General features: G+C 40.3%; 1 protein-coding gene across 1 annotated transcript in view; it reads right to left on the bottom strand.

The window, feature by feature from the left end:
* Positions 1–16,740, bottom strand: part of MYOM1 (myomesin 1) — a 77,697-nt gene that overhangs the window by 16,576 nt on the left and 44,381 nt on the right. Inside the window, exons 22-34 of the mRNA XM_066329443.1 lie at positions 16,352–16,466; positions 11,715–11,871; positions 10,795–10,901; positions 10,628–10,672; positions 6,909–7,045; positions 5,923–6,067; positions 5,251–5,310; positions 4,955–5,022; positions 4,255–4,368; positions 3,612–3,699; positions 2,869–2,907; positions 2,670–2,775; positions 630–793 (exon numbers count right to left, since the gene is read on the bottom strand). Of these exons, the coding sequence (XP_066185540.1) occupies positions 630–793; positions 2,670–2,775; positions 2,869–2,907; positions 3,612–3,699; positions 4,255–4,368; positions 4,955–5,022; positions 5,251–5,310; positions 5,923–6,067; positions 6,909–7,045; positions 10,628–10,672; positions 10,795–10,901; positions 11,715–11,871; positions 16,352–16,466 (1,345 nt within the window). The remainder of the gene's footprint in view (positions 1–629; positions 794–2,669; positions 2,776–2,868; positions 2,908–3,611; positions 3,700–4,254; positions 4,369–4,954; positions 5,023–5,250; positions 5,311–5,922; positions 6,068–6,908; positions 7,046–10,627; positions 10,673–10,794; positions 10,902–11,714; positions 11,872–16,351; positions 16,467–16,740) is intronic.

The following is a 16,740-nucleotide window of genomic DNA, read 5'->3' as shown; positions in this document are numbered from 1 at the left end:
GCTGATGAGAGGTCTTGGCATCTCTGAAGCATAAGGAGTTTTATTACACCCATCAAAGAAATATGGTAGGAAAGTATTGGAACAAACTTGCACCTCACTCCTTCAAGTATTCCTTGGAAGAGAGACACACAGAAGGCATTCAGTGCTACAACTCATATTTAAAACTGCCAATCAATGCCAGAAGCACAAAGGGTTTTGTAAAATAGCTCAGAAACTGGGCTGGCATCTCAGTAGGCAGACTGTAAGTGGGTATTTGGAATAGGAGAAAGCAGTTTGTATTTTGTTATTTGAGAGCACAGGTTGGGGAAAACAAATGGCATGGGCTGGGGAGAACAAATCACAGAATCACAGAGTAAGCTGAGTTGGAAGGAACCCACAAAGACCATCAAGTCCAACTCCCAATCCCACACAGCACCATTCCCATTTTGTGCCTGAAAGTATTGTCCAAAAATGCTTCTTGACTCTGTCAGGCTTAGTTGACACAGTCCCTACAAAAAATGCCAGACTGGTGGGTGCACACACAGACACAAAGGGTGAGAGGTCTGTAGCAAGATCCTGCTGTAGATGCTCCCACACTACCACAGCACACTGCCCACATAGCAATGATGTTAGCAGAGGGAGTGGTCTACCTTGTCCAGAAAGATCCACTGTCTTCTTGTGCGTTGTGTTGCCATCAAAGAGTTCCATTATGTATCTGCCTTTGTCCTGTGGAGTTGGCTCATTGATCTGCAACCAGATCTGCTCCCCGGTGACACCAGTCCTCATTCGGTCTGTGAACTTAATCTGGGTATCACTGAAAAGTCCAAAACAATGTTACCTTTTCGTTTTACTGGAGTATAAAAAGGATTTGCTCATGTTGAGTCGCTGAGCATATCTGGAATTACTAAACCATTTCCAAGATGCTATGGTATATCACCATATTCTGAAAGCTTTGAAGTCAAATCTTTGCTAGAGCTGTGAGCCAGTTGGGCAGAATCAGTGTGACAGCCTTTCCCTGTTCAAGGTCCAGCTATCCTTAGAACTTGCAGAAAAATTATACATCTCAGTCTACAACCTGAGCCATAGAAAGCTGTACAAGTCTAAAGCCAGATTTCTGAACGGGCGCCCAGGCATCCACAAATGCTGCTGTTCTCTTTTGAGCACAGGTTTATTTCTGCTTGTGCTAAACAGAAGTATACAGGGCTGTAGCTACAAAAAAAAAACAAAAAACAAAAAACAAAAAAACAAAAAAAAAAAAAAAAAAAAAAAAACCAAAAAAAACCCCACCCACTTTTGTCAGAAATGGTGTTTGCCTTGTTGAAATTATTTCTGATGCTCTGCTATGTTTGGAATTTAAAGACACAAGCATATCTTCTTCCATTAGAAAACCAGAAAACAAACCAAAAAACCCCAAAACCCAACAGCCTCCTCCCTCAGCCCTCAAAGTCAATTTTTTAGCTTCCTTGCTAAGCAGTTAATTTCCCTAGGTGAGGCAAAAGATATTTGTCAAATAAGCTACTCATTTCCTTGTTGTCTTTAAACTGAAAACTTTGAATGCACTGGAGAGATTTTTTTTTCCTAGATTAATTTGACATACTTCAAGATGAAACAAGATTCTAAAAATGAAATGGAGAAAAGAGAGAAAGAGACAGGGGTGAAAAAAACCCAGAATACTTCATATTCTTTTGCACTTATTTGAAATAACTTGGGACTTTTGATGATACCAGGTCAAAATAGGTGCCAAGAAACAAGGCGGCTTCAAATTGCTTTCATTTCTCTGACAGGGTACTGGTTAACATCAGTGTCAATAATTACAGCAAGCCTTGTACAGGACATCCTTGGTCTTCTATGCCTCATTTACATGAGTTTTATTGAGAGATCAGTAATTCAGATTCCATCATACAGACTAACTACCATGTCCACAGGAAGTGAAACAGCAAGAATAGTAATAATGGATTTGAAGTGATCTAAGTTGTTTACTTCTCTTGTTTCCTTCTCTGGGTTTTCCAGTGCAAGCTGTTTGTGCTGGCTGAGAACACAAAGCTGTCTCATAGATTTGGATGTGCAACTCCCATTAATTTTATGGGGAGCTGGGCATTCAAATTCTTTTTTAAAATCTCAGTTCTTCTGTCTGTCTTGGTTAGGTTTGTAGTGCTTTCAGCAAGGGCTGTCTGGATTTTACTGCCCCAGGCACGTGCTGGAATTTGCTTTGCCTCCTAGAAATGAAGCCATGCATTAAGAGGATATGCCTGCTTGTCCCAGTTCCACTGAATTGTGGCTTCTAGACAAGCAGACCTCCAGGGCAGGTATCTCTGAACCCGTGGTGCTGGCCTCTTCTGAAGCCTGACGTCTCTTGGGTTATATTTGCATCACTCCTTAAAAGTGAGTCAGGGAAAGATGCGGCTCCCACTGTGGAGGTGGGAAGTGCTCTGAAGCAGCACTATCCTGCTGGCATCCTGTGGTGTGGGACTGTCTTTCATGAGAGAAACAACAGGAGGGCCTGGAACCACCACACCTGGCTCTCATACTGATTTCCTGTGAATGTAATTGACTGAAACAAACTCATATGAGATAAGGACTCATGAGACAGGAGAAGAAACCTGAGCATCATCTCTCTCGCACATCCAGGTTTTCTTGGAACCTGTGAAACCAAAATTGCACTGGGTTTTGCAAAGCTCTTGTGTACTTACTTGTGCACCCAGCCTACTCTCAAATCTTCCACATAGTAAGTAACATAGGAGTACAGTCTGATACCCTCAGCTGTGCTCTGGATTTTCAGGTCTGTTGCAGATAAAGCTGAAAGAAGAGCACATGGTTTTATGCAGCCATACAGCCATTCATTGAGTGCCACAATGAGTCATTCATTCGAAAAAAGAATTAAGTGCTTACCAATCCTTCTGCATACTTCATTCATCAGATCTGCAAAAGCTGTGGAAATAAAACCCAGAGACTAAGACTCTGTGTCTGCAGTTCAAGCACGGTCAACAGTAGGACAAGTACTGGCTCTGAAATATTCTCCCCGGAAGGTTTGAAAAACCAGTCTTTGAGAAAGCTACCTTTTCAAGCATATTAGAAATCTGAGTAATGCAGAAATCTAGCCTGTTATTTTACAGTTTTCAGACTTTCTTTAGGTGCAGCCTTGATGAATAGTGCTGCAGCTGAACAAGACAATGGTATTTATTTTTTTTTGTAAATTACACTCTTCAGCTGGAATGCTGACCCACCTATATACATTCTAATGGATAGGAGTGAAATGTTAAGAATATAGTAATCACAGTAAGTGGAAAGGCCTCTAAGTAATTGACAAAATATAATAAAAAATATTTTAAAATTATCTAGTTCTGTAATTTTTTTCTATGCTTGTATGCTTATTGATGGCCCCCTGAGGAAATCTGTTATCATTTTGCTTAGTATTAACCACCCTATGCTCCCCAAATTATACAGAATCTAGATGCAATAAGCTGTGTTCAAATGTTATTTGAACTGAAAAATCTCAGTTGTTTTAATCAGATGATCTTGTATGCATGAGGAACAAAGCCACAGGAAGGCAACATGTGCAGATGCCTGCATTACCCTGAACCCAATTCAGTCAGGGTATCTGCTGGTGTGGCTGACCACAGCCAGACTCTGACCTGTGTCCTTGAGCTTTAGCTCACTGGAGTCCTTTCCTCTGTCGTCCTTCAGTATGACTTCATAAGTGCCAGCATCTTTCTTAGAAAACTGCAAGATTGTAATGATAAAACCAGTTTTCAGAACAGGTACTGTAGAAAAATCTAGATTTTCCTTGTGAACCCAGCTGAAATCCCGTCCCTGTCCCCAGGCAGGTACCCGATGCCTGGGGCTGCCCCTGTGCCCCCCGCTGCCCTTCTCCTGGTGGGAGGTGGTGACATGGGCTTTGGTAGGAGGTCCTGATGTGCAGGACCTTGTCCTACCCCAAATCTGCTGCAAGGCTGGGCATGAACCAGACCCCTCTGAAAGCCTGAGTGACAAGCACTTTCCAAATGCTATTCAGAATGGAAATGTGGTCTCAATCTGTTGCTAAATTGACATGCAAAGGAAGTGACAAGCTTATTATCTCTTCTGTCATCATTTCCTGAAAATCTGAACAAGCAGTTACAGACAGACATTTGCTTTAGCGAAAACACAGACGCCTTGTGAGCTTTTCCATTTTTAAAACCCACTTCCTTTTTCAATTGTTCTGCTGGAGTACCAGATTAGATCTTGTAATTCATCTGAACTAATTTCAGCTGAGGGCAAATGAAGACAGTCACTCACCTCTGATATCAGCAGAGTACACACGCCATCCTTGAAGTCATGTTCTTCATCTACCATTATCTCCCTGTCATCTTTGTACCACACAATGTGTGTTTCCTTCTTAATATTAGCCACCTAAAATGGATGAAAACCACATTGCAATTATTCACTTCATCTGAGCAGGGGAGCTCAGGATTGTAATTTGGGTTAGCTCATTCCATGGGTTAGTGTGGTCAGGTCTCTAACAGAAGAACAGCAAGATTTACAACCTGATTGCAGTGGGTTACTGCAGGCCTCCATTTTAAAATGAGGGAGGCAAGAAGGAAAACAACAGGGATGCAAAATAAGAGAAAAGGAGACTAGGGAAGAGACTCAAAAAGTTGATCCTGCCCAGGGAATTTCTACATGCATAAGCAGGCTAAAGATGAGTAAACCCCTGGATTTACAAAGACTTGTCATTCCTTTTCAGGTGCCTTTCTCTGAGTCAGTGGCTGATAGACCAGAAGAAAGAAATTCAAGCTGTTTTTCAACATATTTTGTTACATGCAATGAGCTGTTGCCTCAGTAGGATTAACCTTCAGAGGCTCTGCACTGTCCAACATGCAGCTGGGAGTACAAAAGTAAAAGGGCATGTCTTTAGTCCCTTCACATCCTGACCATCTAGGCAGTGGTAGGCCAATGTGCTTTGAACATTTTATTCAGGGTTTTCCTTGCCCCTTACCTTACATTTCAACATCACATTACACTCATCGGTAACTTCCCATCCCAGTTTATCCACAAAATGAGGACCTGTTTGAAATTACAGGTACATTTTTAAAGGTCACATCAATGGTATTCATAATGCAAAATGAAAGATAGATGTATTTTACTTGACAAGAATGCAGTTATATTTTAATGTGGTTTTATTTTTCCTATTTCTGCTTAAGAAGTAACCACATGTATTTCAAATTACTATATGTAAATATAAAAAAACTCTTAGACTAACACATATGTGATTCTTGTAAGTAATCATATCACCTTGTTTCCTGTGCCATTCTTTTCTCTGGAAATCTGCTTCATCCCGTAGCTTCTTGAATACTAGGAATTAAAACCAGGAAGAAATACAAGGTCAGACTTTATGTGCCATTTGGACAATGCTGAATGTCACTGTAACAGTTCTGTCTAATTCTGTCCCTTGCATGTCACTGAGAATCTGGCCAAAGGATCAGGTTTTCACTGAACATTCCAGAGTGTCAGAAGCTGATTATGGCTAACTCAACTTTCCTGGCTGCTTACAGTCATCAGGAGTTTAATGTGTCCTGTCTGATGATGTGCAATCCCCAATCATACAGCTCCTGGCTGGAAGGCAAATGAGGGGCAGCAGAGTCAGCAGCTGCTTGAGCTCTGACAGGTGCAGCTACTTGCTCCCAGCTGAATGGGCTTTTTATCTGGGAGATTTTCATTCCACTCATAGGAAAGCAAACCACAACATGCTGCAGTATTTTACATAGCTGTAACATTTCTCCTTCCTCCCATCATTTTAAAAATTTCAGTTCACACACGTGCCCTGTCCTGTAGGAGGCAGGCAAAACTGTGACATGAAAAAACTGGAATGTCTGTTGGTGTCAAAAACAGTGAAAAGTGAAGATGACAACTGAGATAACCTTGGCATAATTTTTCCAGCCCACTGTATAATACAGATTAACCTACCATCACCAATGAGGACAAGACTAGATTGATTGGTTGCTTTTCCATCCTGCAGTTGGAACGTGTAAGTGCCTTCATCCTTTTCCTCAAGTTTATCCATAATCATTTCAACAAGGCCGGTATTGTGGTCCACCTTCATTTTATATTTCTGCAGGAGGGGAAAGTAAAGCAACAATTAATACATGTCAGAGACAGAAAATGTTTGTGGAGTCTTATAGCGGTCTCTTTAGGAGAAATTTTGTTTCCTTTATTTGGATTCCCACTTCTTCAAGTTCCCATTTGTTCAGATCCCTATCCTATTCTAACTCACTATCTCTAGCTCCAGCTCCAAATGTACAACCAAATAAAGAAATAAATGTGTATTTACTGACGCTGTATAAGCACATGACATGCCTGTTGCATAGTGAGTACTATATTCTTCTTCATTAGAAAGGTGTAGATTTGCATCGCTTCAGAATAATGCTTTCTTTGAGGGTAATTATATTTTACAAGGCTGTGTTTATGCTCCATCTCTGCCTTCTATCTGATACCAGTGTTGCAACAAAATCATGCCATGTCCTGTCTTTGGAGGTAACAAGTTCTGTAGCTGGAAACAACCACTTGGGAATTGTTCTGTGTTGCAATAAATTCCTTCAAACAAAGGAGAGGTGAGAATAAGGATATTCTAGTACCACGGATGAAGGAGGTAGGAGGAATTTGGGCAATTGCAGTGATTCCTTGAAGACCACAGTTAATAGAACACATGGTATTCACAAAAGTGGCAGGAAGGTGTTATATACCTTCTCTTTATAAAATGCATCCAGTAGAATTCATCTGGAGCTCAGAAGTATGAATAAAATCTTTCTAATCATGCTTTCCATGACACATGCTATTTCTCATGAAAATGCATCAAAGTAGAATACTAGTTGGAAGTATACTGAAGATAGAGACACTAATCCTCATTGATACTCATAAAAATGCAAACATGTGTAGGCAGAGAAAAGCCTTACCTCTCCATTGAAAATCTCCTTATCATTAAATACAAAGTTGGCCTTTGCATTGCCAGACAGTTTTTCAGCTTGCAGCCAGAATCTCACTTCTCCTTTTTCCAAGATTTCCACTGCCAACTCAGAGATAAGTGGGACAGCTACAAAGAAGAAAGAAAGGAATGATGGATTTACTTTGCCTGTGCCCCAACAACTATTGTCTGCTGCAACCTGAAAGCCACTTAATCCTTCCATACCTGAATTCTGTATGCAAGGTAACTAGCTCATAACAGCTCTTCATCTAGACAGAATGCCTCTCCACCCACATATACATAGAATGACAGATGAGATTTAGTCTTTTGATCCTTCAATCACAAGGTCTGTCCAAACTAAAAGTGTTCAAGATTTGAGGTCTGCTCCGTTCTAAAACAAGGCTATTTCAAATGCAAACTGCAAGTATCTGTGAAGCATTACATGGGTCTGTATGGTGCAAACCCAAGTTTAATAAGTTTTCTAATAATATTACTGTAAGACAGTGAACTGACTCAGAGGGGAAATAACAAAACAAAACACACACACACAAAAAAAAAAATCTACAAGCACAAAGCCAGAACAGAAAGTCAGCTGCTGAGCTGTAGGTTGAGAGATTTTGAAAACACTCTGATCCTCTGCAGAGTGGAACCTCCATCTCCAGAATTCACAAATATCCCAACACATCCTCAGTCTCCCCAGTACATTTTGTTTTCCTATAAAAAACCAAAACCCCCACATAGAAACCATTTCAGTGTGTCAACAGGGGGAAAAAAAAAGTAAAAATTGTGCAGTATACCATAGGTAACTCTTTTTTACCAAGTGGCTGTTAGTAACAGTGCTCAGCTTGCTTTCACTGTAACTTTTCTTTAAGATACCATAATCAGCAACATTAAGCATGAGTAGTTAGACTCTGATACTGGGGCATATTGCTCATCTCATTGACTTCTGTCATGTTATCTGTCTTGGTGGATGTGCAAGCTCACAGTAAAAGTCATACTCTTGGGACTATGTGTGCTGCTGTGTGTGAACTCTCCCCCAGGCTCTACTTTCTCAGTCTGCATTGCTTGGGTGTAGCATGGAACAGCTGAGAGCAGTGCACAAACACGTTGCAAAACACATGATGATGTAGTCTGGTGGCAGTGTAAAGACGCCTCCCAAGGCAGACTGGTTTCTTTAGCTGGGTGTATGCGAGGCTCAGCTGCAGCAGGAGAGGACTGGGACCAATGTAGTGTTTGGTGTCTCTCCTGTTATTTGCACCGTTCTAAATGACTGGGGTGCCTTCTGGAGCACAGCTGCCATCCCACCCCACTGCCAAACAGACTTAGGGGGTGAGGACCCTTCATGGCTCTTCCTTTGCCACACTCACCCCTTCTCCCTCCCACACCCCACAGCCACATATGTGCTTTTAGTGCCTGAGTGGCACAGGGTCTGCCTCTGATAAAAACAAAGCTCCTGGGAGGTGAGGCAACAGTCACAGGGAAACAAAGAGAATTATGGAAAAGGCACACGGTTAACCAGAGAGGGAAAAGCCTGGAGCTTGGAAAGGCAGCATTGCCATGAGGGAGTGGGGCAAAGACAACCCATGTAAGTGTGTTCCTGCTGTGCAGATAGTCCGTGTGAGCCTTCCTCACCCAGCACATCACTTTGTGTGTAAGAAACAGAAAGAATCTCAGGGCTTGCATAATTTCTTAAAACAAAGCAACTGAAACGCTACAGGAAGCAAGTGGGAGTGTGAATAGGCATCAGGCTGCACTGCTTTTGTCTCACTGTCAGCTCTACAGCAATTTTAAGCTCCCACTTGGCTTGCCTGTTATTAACTAAGAATATCTTAGTCTAACATGGAAGAGAGAAAAGTATCTCAGCAGCTGTTAAACAAATGGCTGAAAGGATGCAAAAAGATTCTTTTTTGGAGAAAAGTCTGATCACTTCTCAGCCTAAAGGAACTGGACGAATTTGCCTTACAGGCTGCCATGAGCAAAAGTCTTATTTAAAATATTTCCATGAGCACCAATAGCTATTTTAGGCATTTTCCAGTGGTTTTACATCCTATTTGTATAACATCACAAATTACTGGCAGGACTTGACAGGCAGTCCTCGGGCAGTTGCTAAATTGAGGAGCTGGAAGAGTTTCTTTTTACCTCATACCAACACATTGTCGTACCCATATGCAGTTGTGTTCTGTAAGGCTGTTATTCAAGCAAGCTGTTATTCCATTTTCCCAAGGAGTTACTGGCGACATATATTTCTAAACAGAAGTTCCAATTAATTGCTGCTCAGAAGTACAAACAGCTGAATCTCCACCCCTAGTTGTAATATATATTTTTCTTGAAGTGTTCACAAGGGCCCAGAGTGGCCAAAGCATGTAAAACAGTTTCCTCCTTAAGGATACTTTCTGCAGTGATCTCTCTTTTCTGTCTGTGCCTTCTGGAAGTTCATGTACAGCTATGTGTATGCTGTTACCTAATACAGTGCCAAAAGGATGATCTGTATCCTAAGGAGCTTATTTTGTGACATTTGTAGTGAACACAAAGCATAGAAGGGTCCTCAGAAGGGAAGGGTCAGGGCAGGTAAGGTCGTGTGACAGCAGCAAGATTTTGTGATGACTGACTTTTAGTGTGAAAATATAACTAGGAGAAGATAATTGGGAGGAGCAGGAGTGAACGAGGGTTTGTTTGGGTTGTCATTAAGCCATCAAAAGGTGATAGAGCATGTTGAGAAGAGTAGAGCCGATGAGAAAAAGATGAAGAAGGAAATGAGAGAGATGATGTAGACAAAAAGGCCATTTCTGTAGCCAAGGATTGGTTGGGCTGAGAGGTGCAATGTGGGCTGAGTTGGAAGAGCTGCCAGCAGTGCATGCACTAAACTGAAGATTTTAAAATGCAGGCAAGAGTTTTAGTGCCTGGAATGAAAAAGAAGAGAATATAGTGGGAGAAGATGAAACCAGGTTTAAATCTCATCTTATTGTGTGCATTAAGGTTCATTATGTAATCCAATATTATTTCCCCCCATTTATTCAAGTAATATTCCAATAAAAATAACCGAATCGTGCTACTACCAGGCTATCATAAATCTCTGTGGAACTGACAAAAAACACCACCCCAAGAGTAGAAAGCATGTTCAAATTTTGTCAAATGTTCCAGAAAAGAGGGAGAGAATGAATTTCAGCAGGAAAATTCTGTACATATAGATCATTATGGCTGAATTAACTACACTTGCCAAATCTGTTAACCCTAAATTTAACTTATGTTAACTTCTGTTGGAATAAAATTAGAGAATCTTTCAAATTCTGGTTTTCAAATCAGGTCAAGCATGCTGAGTAAGTATGAAAGCCTGTTCTGCCAAAGAAGCAAAGCCAATATGATACTTATTTTCCAGTTGTTATACAGACTTATTATGTAGACCAGTAGCCTGCAACAGTTTGGGAAGAACATCAGTAACATACAAATGCACTAAAGGAGGGAGGGGAAAAAAAGAATCTCAAATATTTAAATCCAAACCCATTTTCACTTGAAATTACTATAGTGACCTTACCTGATGGTGGCAGGAGCTTTGTGACCACAGACTCATAAAATTGTTTGGGTTGGAAGGGACCTTCAAAGGTCATCTAGTCCAAGCCCCCTGATACGAACAGGGACATCTTCAACTAGATCAGGTTTGAGATACCCACTGCATGCAAATCTCTCCCCTACAGACATGACTGATTCACTTACTTGGGAATTGGCGTTCATGGCTCAGAGCAAGCAGGCGTTTCATTTCTGCAAAAGATATAAAAGAAGTAATATGAGGTGTGTGCATTCCTTTTGGATCTCAGAGACACAGCAGCAGAGAAAAACAGATGTGAAAGGAAGTTAGGCATGCTTAGTAGGCATGTGTCTACCTTCCTCATCAATTGTGTAGCTTGATGAAACTCCATCAGTGTCTGTAACAATACAAGAGTAAATTCCCAAATCATCTTCTCCAAGATCCTTAAAGGAGAGTTTTGACCTATAAAGGAAAAAAAAAAGCATTGTGATGAATAGGTGAAATCCATCTGAACCAAATCCCTCCTTTCTGTCTATAAGAGTAAGTCCTACCATGTGTGGTAAAAATGGTGATGGCACCAAAAGAAAAAAAGCATGTTGTCAAGCCTTTGATGACCCTGGAAAGATACTGTAGGTATAGGCTGACTCAGTTTCCATATGGCACCACCATGACTATGTTTCTTTCAATATGGGTTATATCACTAGGAGAGCACATAGGCCCTTGATGGGCTGAACCTGGGCACTCACCTTGTCCTCCTCCAGGAAAGGCCTGAAGAAACAGAGTAGGCTTGGAGATGTTATATAAATTACTAAATCAGACCATGGTGATGCCATCATAAGAAAGCCTTGCCTACTGCAGCAGTTCCAAAGACTACAGCTGCATTACAAGACAAAAGCATTTTGTAAGAAGCCAGATAATTTTATTATTTGGAGATTTAAAATAATAGGAATAGTAGTAGTAGTAATAATAATAATAATAATCTGCCTTGACTGAGAGGTTATAAGGTGATAGGACAGATTTTCTCTCCCTATGCCTGAACATCACTAAAGTGCCTACAGAGGAGGTCTGACTCATTCTGTGAAAGCTGCAATTTCCAAATGGACTGGGTATGGATTTACTGGAGAACAGCATTCAGAGAACAGCATTCTCAGGAAGTAAACATCAAGTAACAGAGGCAGTTTTCACTCTTCATGCAGTCATACATTAAAAGGATGGATTTCTGTGACAGTCTAGATCTCTCAAACATGAGACTATTGCTACCCCTGAGGGTCTTACTTTCCGCCTTTGGTATCGATGTTCAGTCGAGGGTCATCCTCAATTGGTTCGTAATTCTTGGACCAAATGAACTTAGAGTCTGGAGACATCTGATCACATTCAAAGTTCAAGGAAATTACTCCATTGTCATCTACATCAACTACCACTTCCTTGGTTCCTTAAAGAGCAGAACAAGGCAAATCCAGTTTCTCAGAGAAGTCAGCAAACAAAATTCTACAGATGTCATTCATAGAGTGGATTAAGCAGATCATTGCCATTTTCTCAGCTGGAACATAAATTGCTACACTCATTGATATCCCTGGTCTTTGATTCAAAACAAGAGTTCTTTTTCTAATCCACAGGTTAAAACACATCATAAATCAACTGATTTATTTGCATGAATCTAAACATCAAAGTATGCATGAGAATTGCAGTGAAGGGGGGGAGAAAGCAAGACTCCAAATCTACTAAATGTCCGAGCTATTAAATAGCAATATTTTCCATGGTAAGGAGTAGTTAGAGCTTTCATTATACAGCATGGATTTCCTATTCTCTAGTAATGTAAGTGCTATACAGGGAATAACATGCAAATGTGAGCATTTGAAGAGGTGAAGAAAAAGAAGCAGTCGAGCTGCCCCAGCAGCACAGATTTGTGACTGAGGCACAAATTGGTGACACTGGCTTCTCTCATGGAGGTTGGTTTAATTGCTGTGCTTGGCATCCAGCCCTGCTGCCGTCTGCACCATTAATCCAGGGCCCACAAAGGAAGTGAATATTTGCAATTAGCTGCTTAAGTCACCCACCCAGTCTTGCCAGTGCCTTCAGCCATTGAGCTGGATAGAGTGACCCAGTTTGTCCTTTAAAAGGCCTTGGGGTGAATCCTGGGTCAGCAACCTGAAGGCACCTCTATTCTGCTCCCTCACACCCCACTGGAGCTGAGGGAATTTCATCTGGGATTTGGACAACCCAGTGAGCTTGTCATCTGTGGCATTAATGTTCATTTCAACAACTTGTCTGAGAATGTCAGGGAGAGCATGTGCACTGAGAGGTGCTGGAGAACATCCAGCCTTCTTTTCTGAACAGCTCTGAGCTGGACCTCACTTCTGAATAGGGCACTCAAGTCCTATTACTTGGGCTAAGACAATTCTGAGCTGTCCAGAATACTAATGACACACACTTTCTCTACAAAGTATTGTACTTTAAAGACAAGAGCCTTATTCCTGACACTGAGATTAAATGCTTTATTTTCAGCATAATTCTTAGTGACCCTCAAGCATAGTAGGAGATTTCTGTGTTTCATTTTCCTAATGCTATACACATCTTTTCCAGCACTGCAAGCAGCTCCTGTCATGACAATCTGTGTACAACAGCATTCTTAGTCTTCATACTTTGCCATAAGCGTTTAATGAAAAATGAGATTAATATTCCCATTTTGGTACTGTTATGTACCATCCCTTGCAGTACTGAGGCACAGTAAGTATCAAACTGATAAATGAAGTCTGAGATCTACAAATACTTTAGTAGGCAAGAATATATTAGCAATTTTTTGTTACAATTTAATTTATTATATGCAAAAATCATCACCTGAAATTTCATTAGTGTTTGGTTTTCTCTAGGTCATTAGCCCTAAGTCTTTTCATGGCACTTTATGTGACATGGAAAGAATTACAGCCATGAGGTTAATTTGAAGAATAGAATTGTTTACATTTGTTTTAAAGCATTCTCATTATCTTAGCAATGTATAGCATTTATTTCCAGAAGTGATGATGGAATTTATCTGTAATATTTATATTAGTAAAAAGAAATTGTCTAAATTGCTGACCACATTTGAAAACCACACTCCACCTATCCTGCAAAGTGGAGCCAAAGAAGCTGCCATAGTACTAGCAGTGTTAATTTTCCTCCCCTAGATAGCTTGGTGGTTTTAACATATTATCCAGAGCTTCTCTTAGAATCACAGCAAGAAATTAAACACTTAGATGTCATAGCACATCTCCATTTACCTGAGCATTTTATTGCATTGAAATTAAAGAAATAACAGAACTTAAAGCAGGCATCTTCCACCCACTAGAGGTAATGGCACCATTTTGAATACAGCCAGTCAGAAAAGTTGAATGGGACAGATTTTCCTCAATTTCTGAGGTCTGGGCCCTTCCCAAGTGGCTGATGCAAGCTCATAATCTAATTTTGCCTTGTATCAAGATAAGCAAGGACTAAGGGCAGCAATGTGGAAGAGTTACAATCTGCTCTTAGATTCCTCTTGTTTCCTTTGAGATCCACATATGCCAAAGTGTTTTTGTCAAAAGCCAAAGTTACAGATCAAAAGTAGCCTGAATTGGTATTTGTTTACATGGTTGGGATTTCTCATTAATTTTAGAAGATAACTGGGTTATCTTTCAAAGAAAAGAAAGCGGCTGCAAAGTATTGAATTTATATTTACATTATTTTTACATCATTATATTTACACATTCCTTTGGATAAAGACAACTGGCACCCTTTTTATAGAAGCAAGTACTTTCATTCATTATTTGCTTACATTCTTTGATTAGAAATCTCAGTTGTCTTGCGATTTTACACATTTGCCAAAAGTAGCATTCCAGCAGGAACTGTCTAGAGAGACCCAACAATATTTTGTCTCCATGCAAGATGGTAATAGAGGCATGACTCATTGGGCAGCACCAAAATATTTGTGGTAATTTTTTAAAAAATGGTATGATTGTTCTTGACATTTTTGTGGTTAGAGTGAGAAAGGTGGAAGCCTACTCAAGAGGCTGTTTTATGAAATAATTGTTTTTAATAAGTTTTTTTTTCTTAATACCTTTAAGAAGCTTAGTTTGGTGGATTCTGTATCAGCAGAGCTCAGCTCAAAATATGGGTCAAGTGGATTTGTACACGTAAGTGATTTTCAGTTTCCCCGAGTGTTCACTGGGCTAAATTCTCACTTTTTGGTGATCCCTCAGACGTCATATCTATGAACCCTCCTTCTCTAATGATGAGGTCTGTAAGCCAAATGCTCTGCTCAAGTTCGCCTCGTTTGAGTGAACATTGAAAGCAGTGTACAATTTGTTTTGGTCATGTTGGTCATCTTCACAAGAGTTTGTATTTTTTTTTCAACTATAGTAACACGGTCAATCCTTTATTTAGGATACTTGAAGAGTGTTATCATCATAACCTTTTATCAGAAGCATGATGCACAGATATTAACCCTCAATGAAAACAGATTAGCAAAGCCAAAAGTTTAGTACTAATAGTGGCTTAATTCTCTTTTTAGAAGTGGCTGCTGTATATAGCTGTTTTCAGGAATAAATTTTTATGGTTTGCCTTGCTCCACTTGCAGGTGATATAAATAGCCCTGGTGCTTCAGCAGCTTATAGATCTGAAATGGTTTCCTATGTTTTTCAAAGATCCTGTTTCAAACCCTTCTTGTTCACAAAATTACTTATTTTCCTTTTGCCCTCATATCCCAATCTTACATGCTTTCAACTGACCATCTACTCCTTCCACTCCCTTTTTCCCATCCCAGCTCAACAGCAGTCACCCCAGTCTCCCTACTCTGAGCTTTCCAGTTCTTTTACACCCCTGGTTTCAGACCTTTTTAAGGCTTTCTTGACTTACAGCCTCACTGAGGTCTAACTCAACACTTGCTAGAACTTTTGCAGCCCTGGTCATAGGGATTGGGCATCTATGAGAGCTGAGCAGGAGGATGTAAAAATTATTCTGGGAGTCAGAAACTGGGAAAGGATCACAGGGAAATGAAGTCTGTAGGTGCAGGAAGGAGATTCTCAGAGGAGAAGAGGGTGTATGATGAATCTAGGTTGAATTGTACCCCTGTACTTTCTTACCTCATACTAACCTTATATTAGATTTGTTTAAAATATCTGAGATTTCATTTTGGCACCTTGTAGGACCCTGCACTTCGAAAATAGTCAATAGATGAGTGAGCCACAAGTCCATGCTTGTGCTTTCTGTTGGCGGCTTGGTGACAAAAAGGTGGTGTTGCTGACCAGTCACCTATTTTACTGGTATAGCTAAATAAACCCCAGGGGTTTTGTGAAGTTCTAAAGTTCCAGGTATGAAGATGCTGCCTCTGCACTGGTTCCTGTGTTTCTTCCTGATCTTACAGACACACTGGACCCAGCCTTCAAGGATGACTCCAACAAGAGTTGCACTTGAATTCTTATTGAAAGTGGTCTCCAAATGACTTCACTGTGCTTTTAAAGCCCTTCTTTTAAAGACCAAGAGAAAAAAAATGTAGTTTCTGTTATGCTTTCCTGAGGCACATTATATAAGAAAAGGAGAATGATAAAGCATAATGGTTTAATACCAGGAAAGGCAAAATTTACATCTGTAATTTTATTTGATTGAGCTGATCTTACTCAGTCCTCTACTTATGCACCTACCTGTAGAGACATGCAAATCTTACAACTTTATTGTATCTTTATATTCCTGAACCAGTAGTTATGATAAGAAAATCTGTTCTGACCTGAAAATGTACCAGACACTGAACTTAAGATATGGCACTCAACTCATATCTTGCTTCATAAAAAAGGTTGACTTGAGAAGGATCAGAGTCTTGGCATGTAGCCTGCAGGTGAACACATTGCCCAAAGAGGAACCCATATAAATATGATGACAAAGAGGAAGTCTTTCCAACCAACCTGGTCGTGTTTCAGCTGTGACAGCGTCTGTGATATCTGACGGTTTTCCAACGCCCGCCTGGTTCATTGCCCGCACACGAAACACGTAGCTCACACCTTGTGTCAGGCCTCCAATCTGGAGGAACCAAATACATACAGGGGCGTGTTGCAAAACACTCATTTTAATTTCGCACTTATTAAGATCAGTCTGGGTATTTGACAATTCTGTTTCCTTTCTTGTTGTGTTTCTTTTCCAGTCCTCTTTTTTTTTATTCAATTCCAGAGTGATATGACTAATCTTTGTGACTGCTGTCATTGGTTTCTTAGAAAAAGGAGCATTGGTTTTGGAACATGATGTTTTTAACTCATGTACATTGACCTCTGAAACATCATAGTCTTTTACTGCAGAT

This window comes from Sylvia atricapilla, chromosome 1, assembly GCF_009819655.1.
Source record: "Sylvia atricapilla isolate bSylAtr1 chromosome 1, bSylAtr1.pri, whole genome shotgun sequence".
Classification (NCBI taxonomy): domain Eukaryota; kingdom Metazoa; phylum Chordata; class Aves; order Passeriformes; family Sylviidae; genus Sylvia; species Sylvia atricapilla.
The sequence above is the reverse complement of the archived record's forward strand: the minus strand, read 5'-3'. Positions and strand labels throughout refer to the sequence as shown.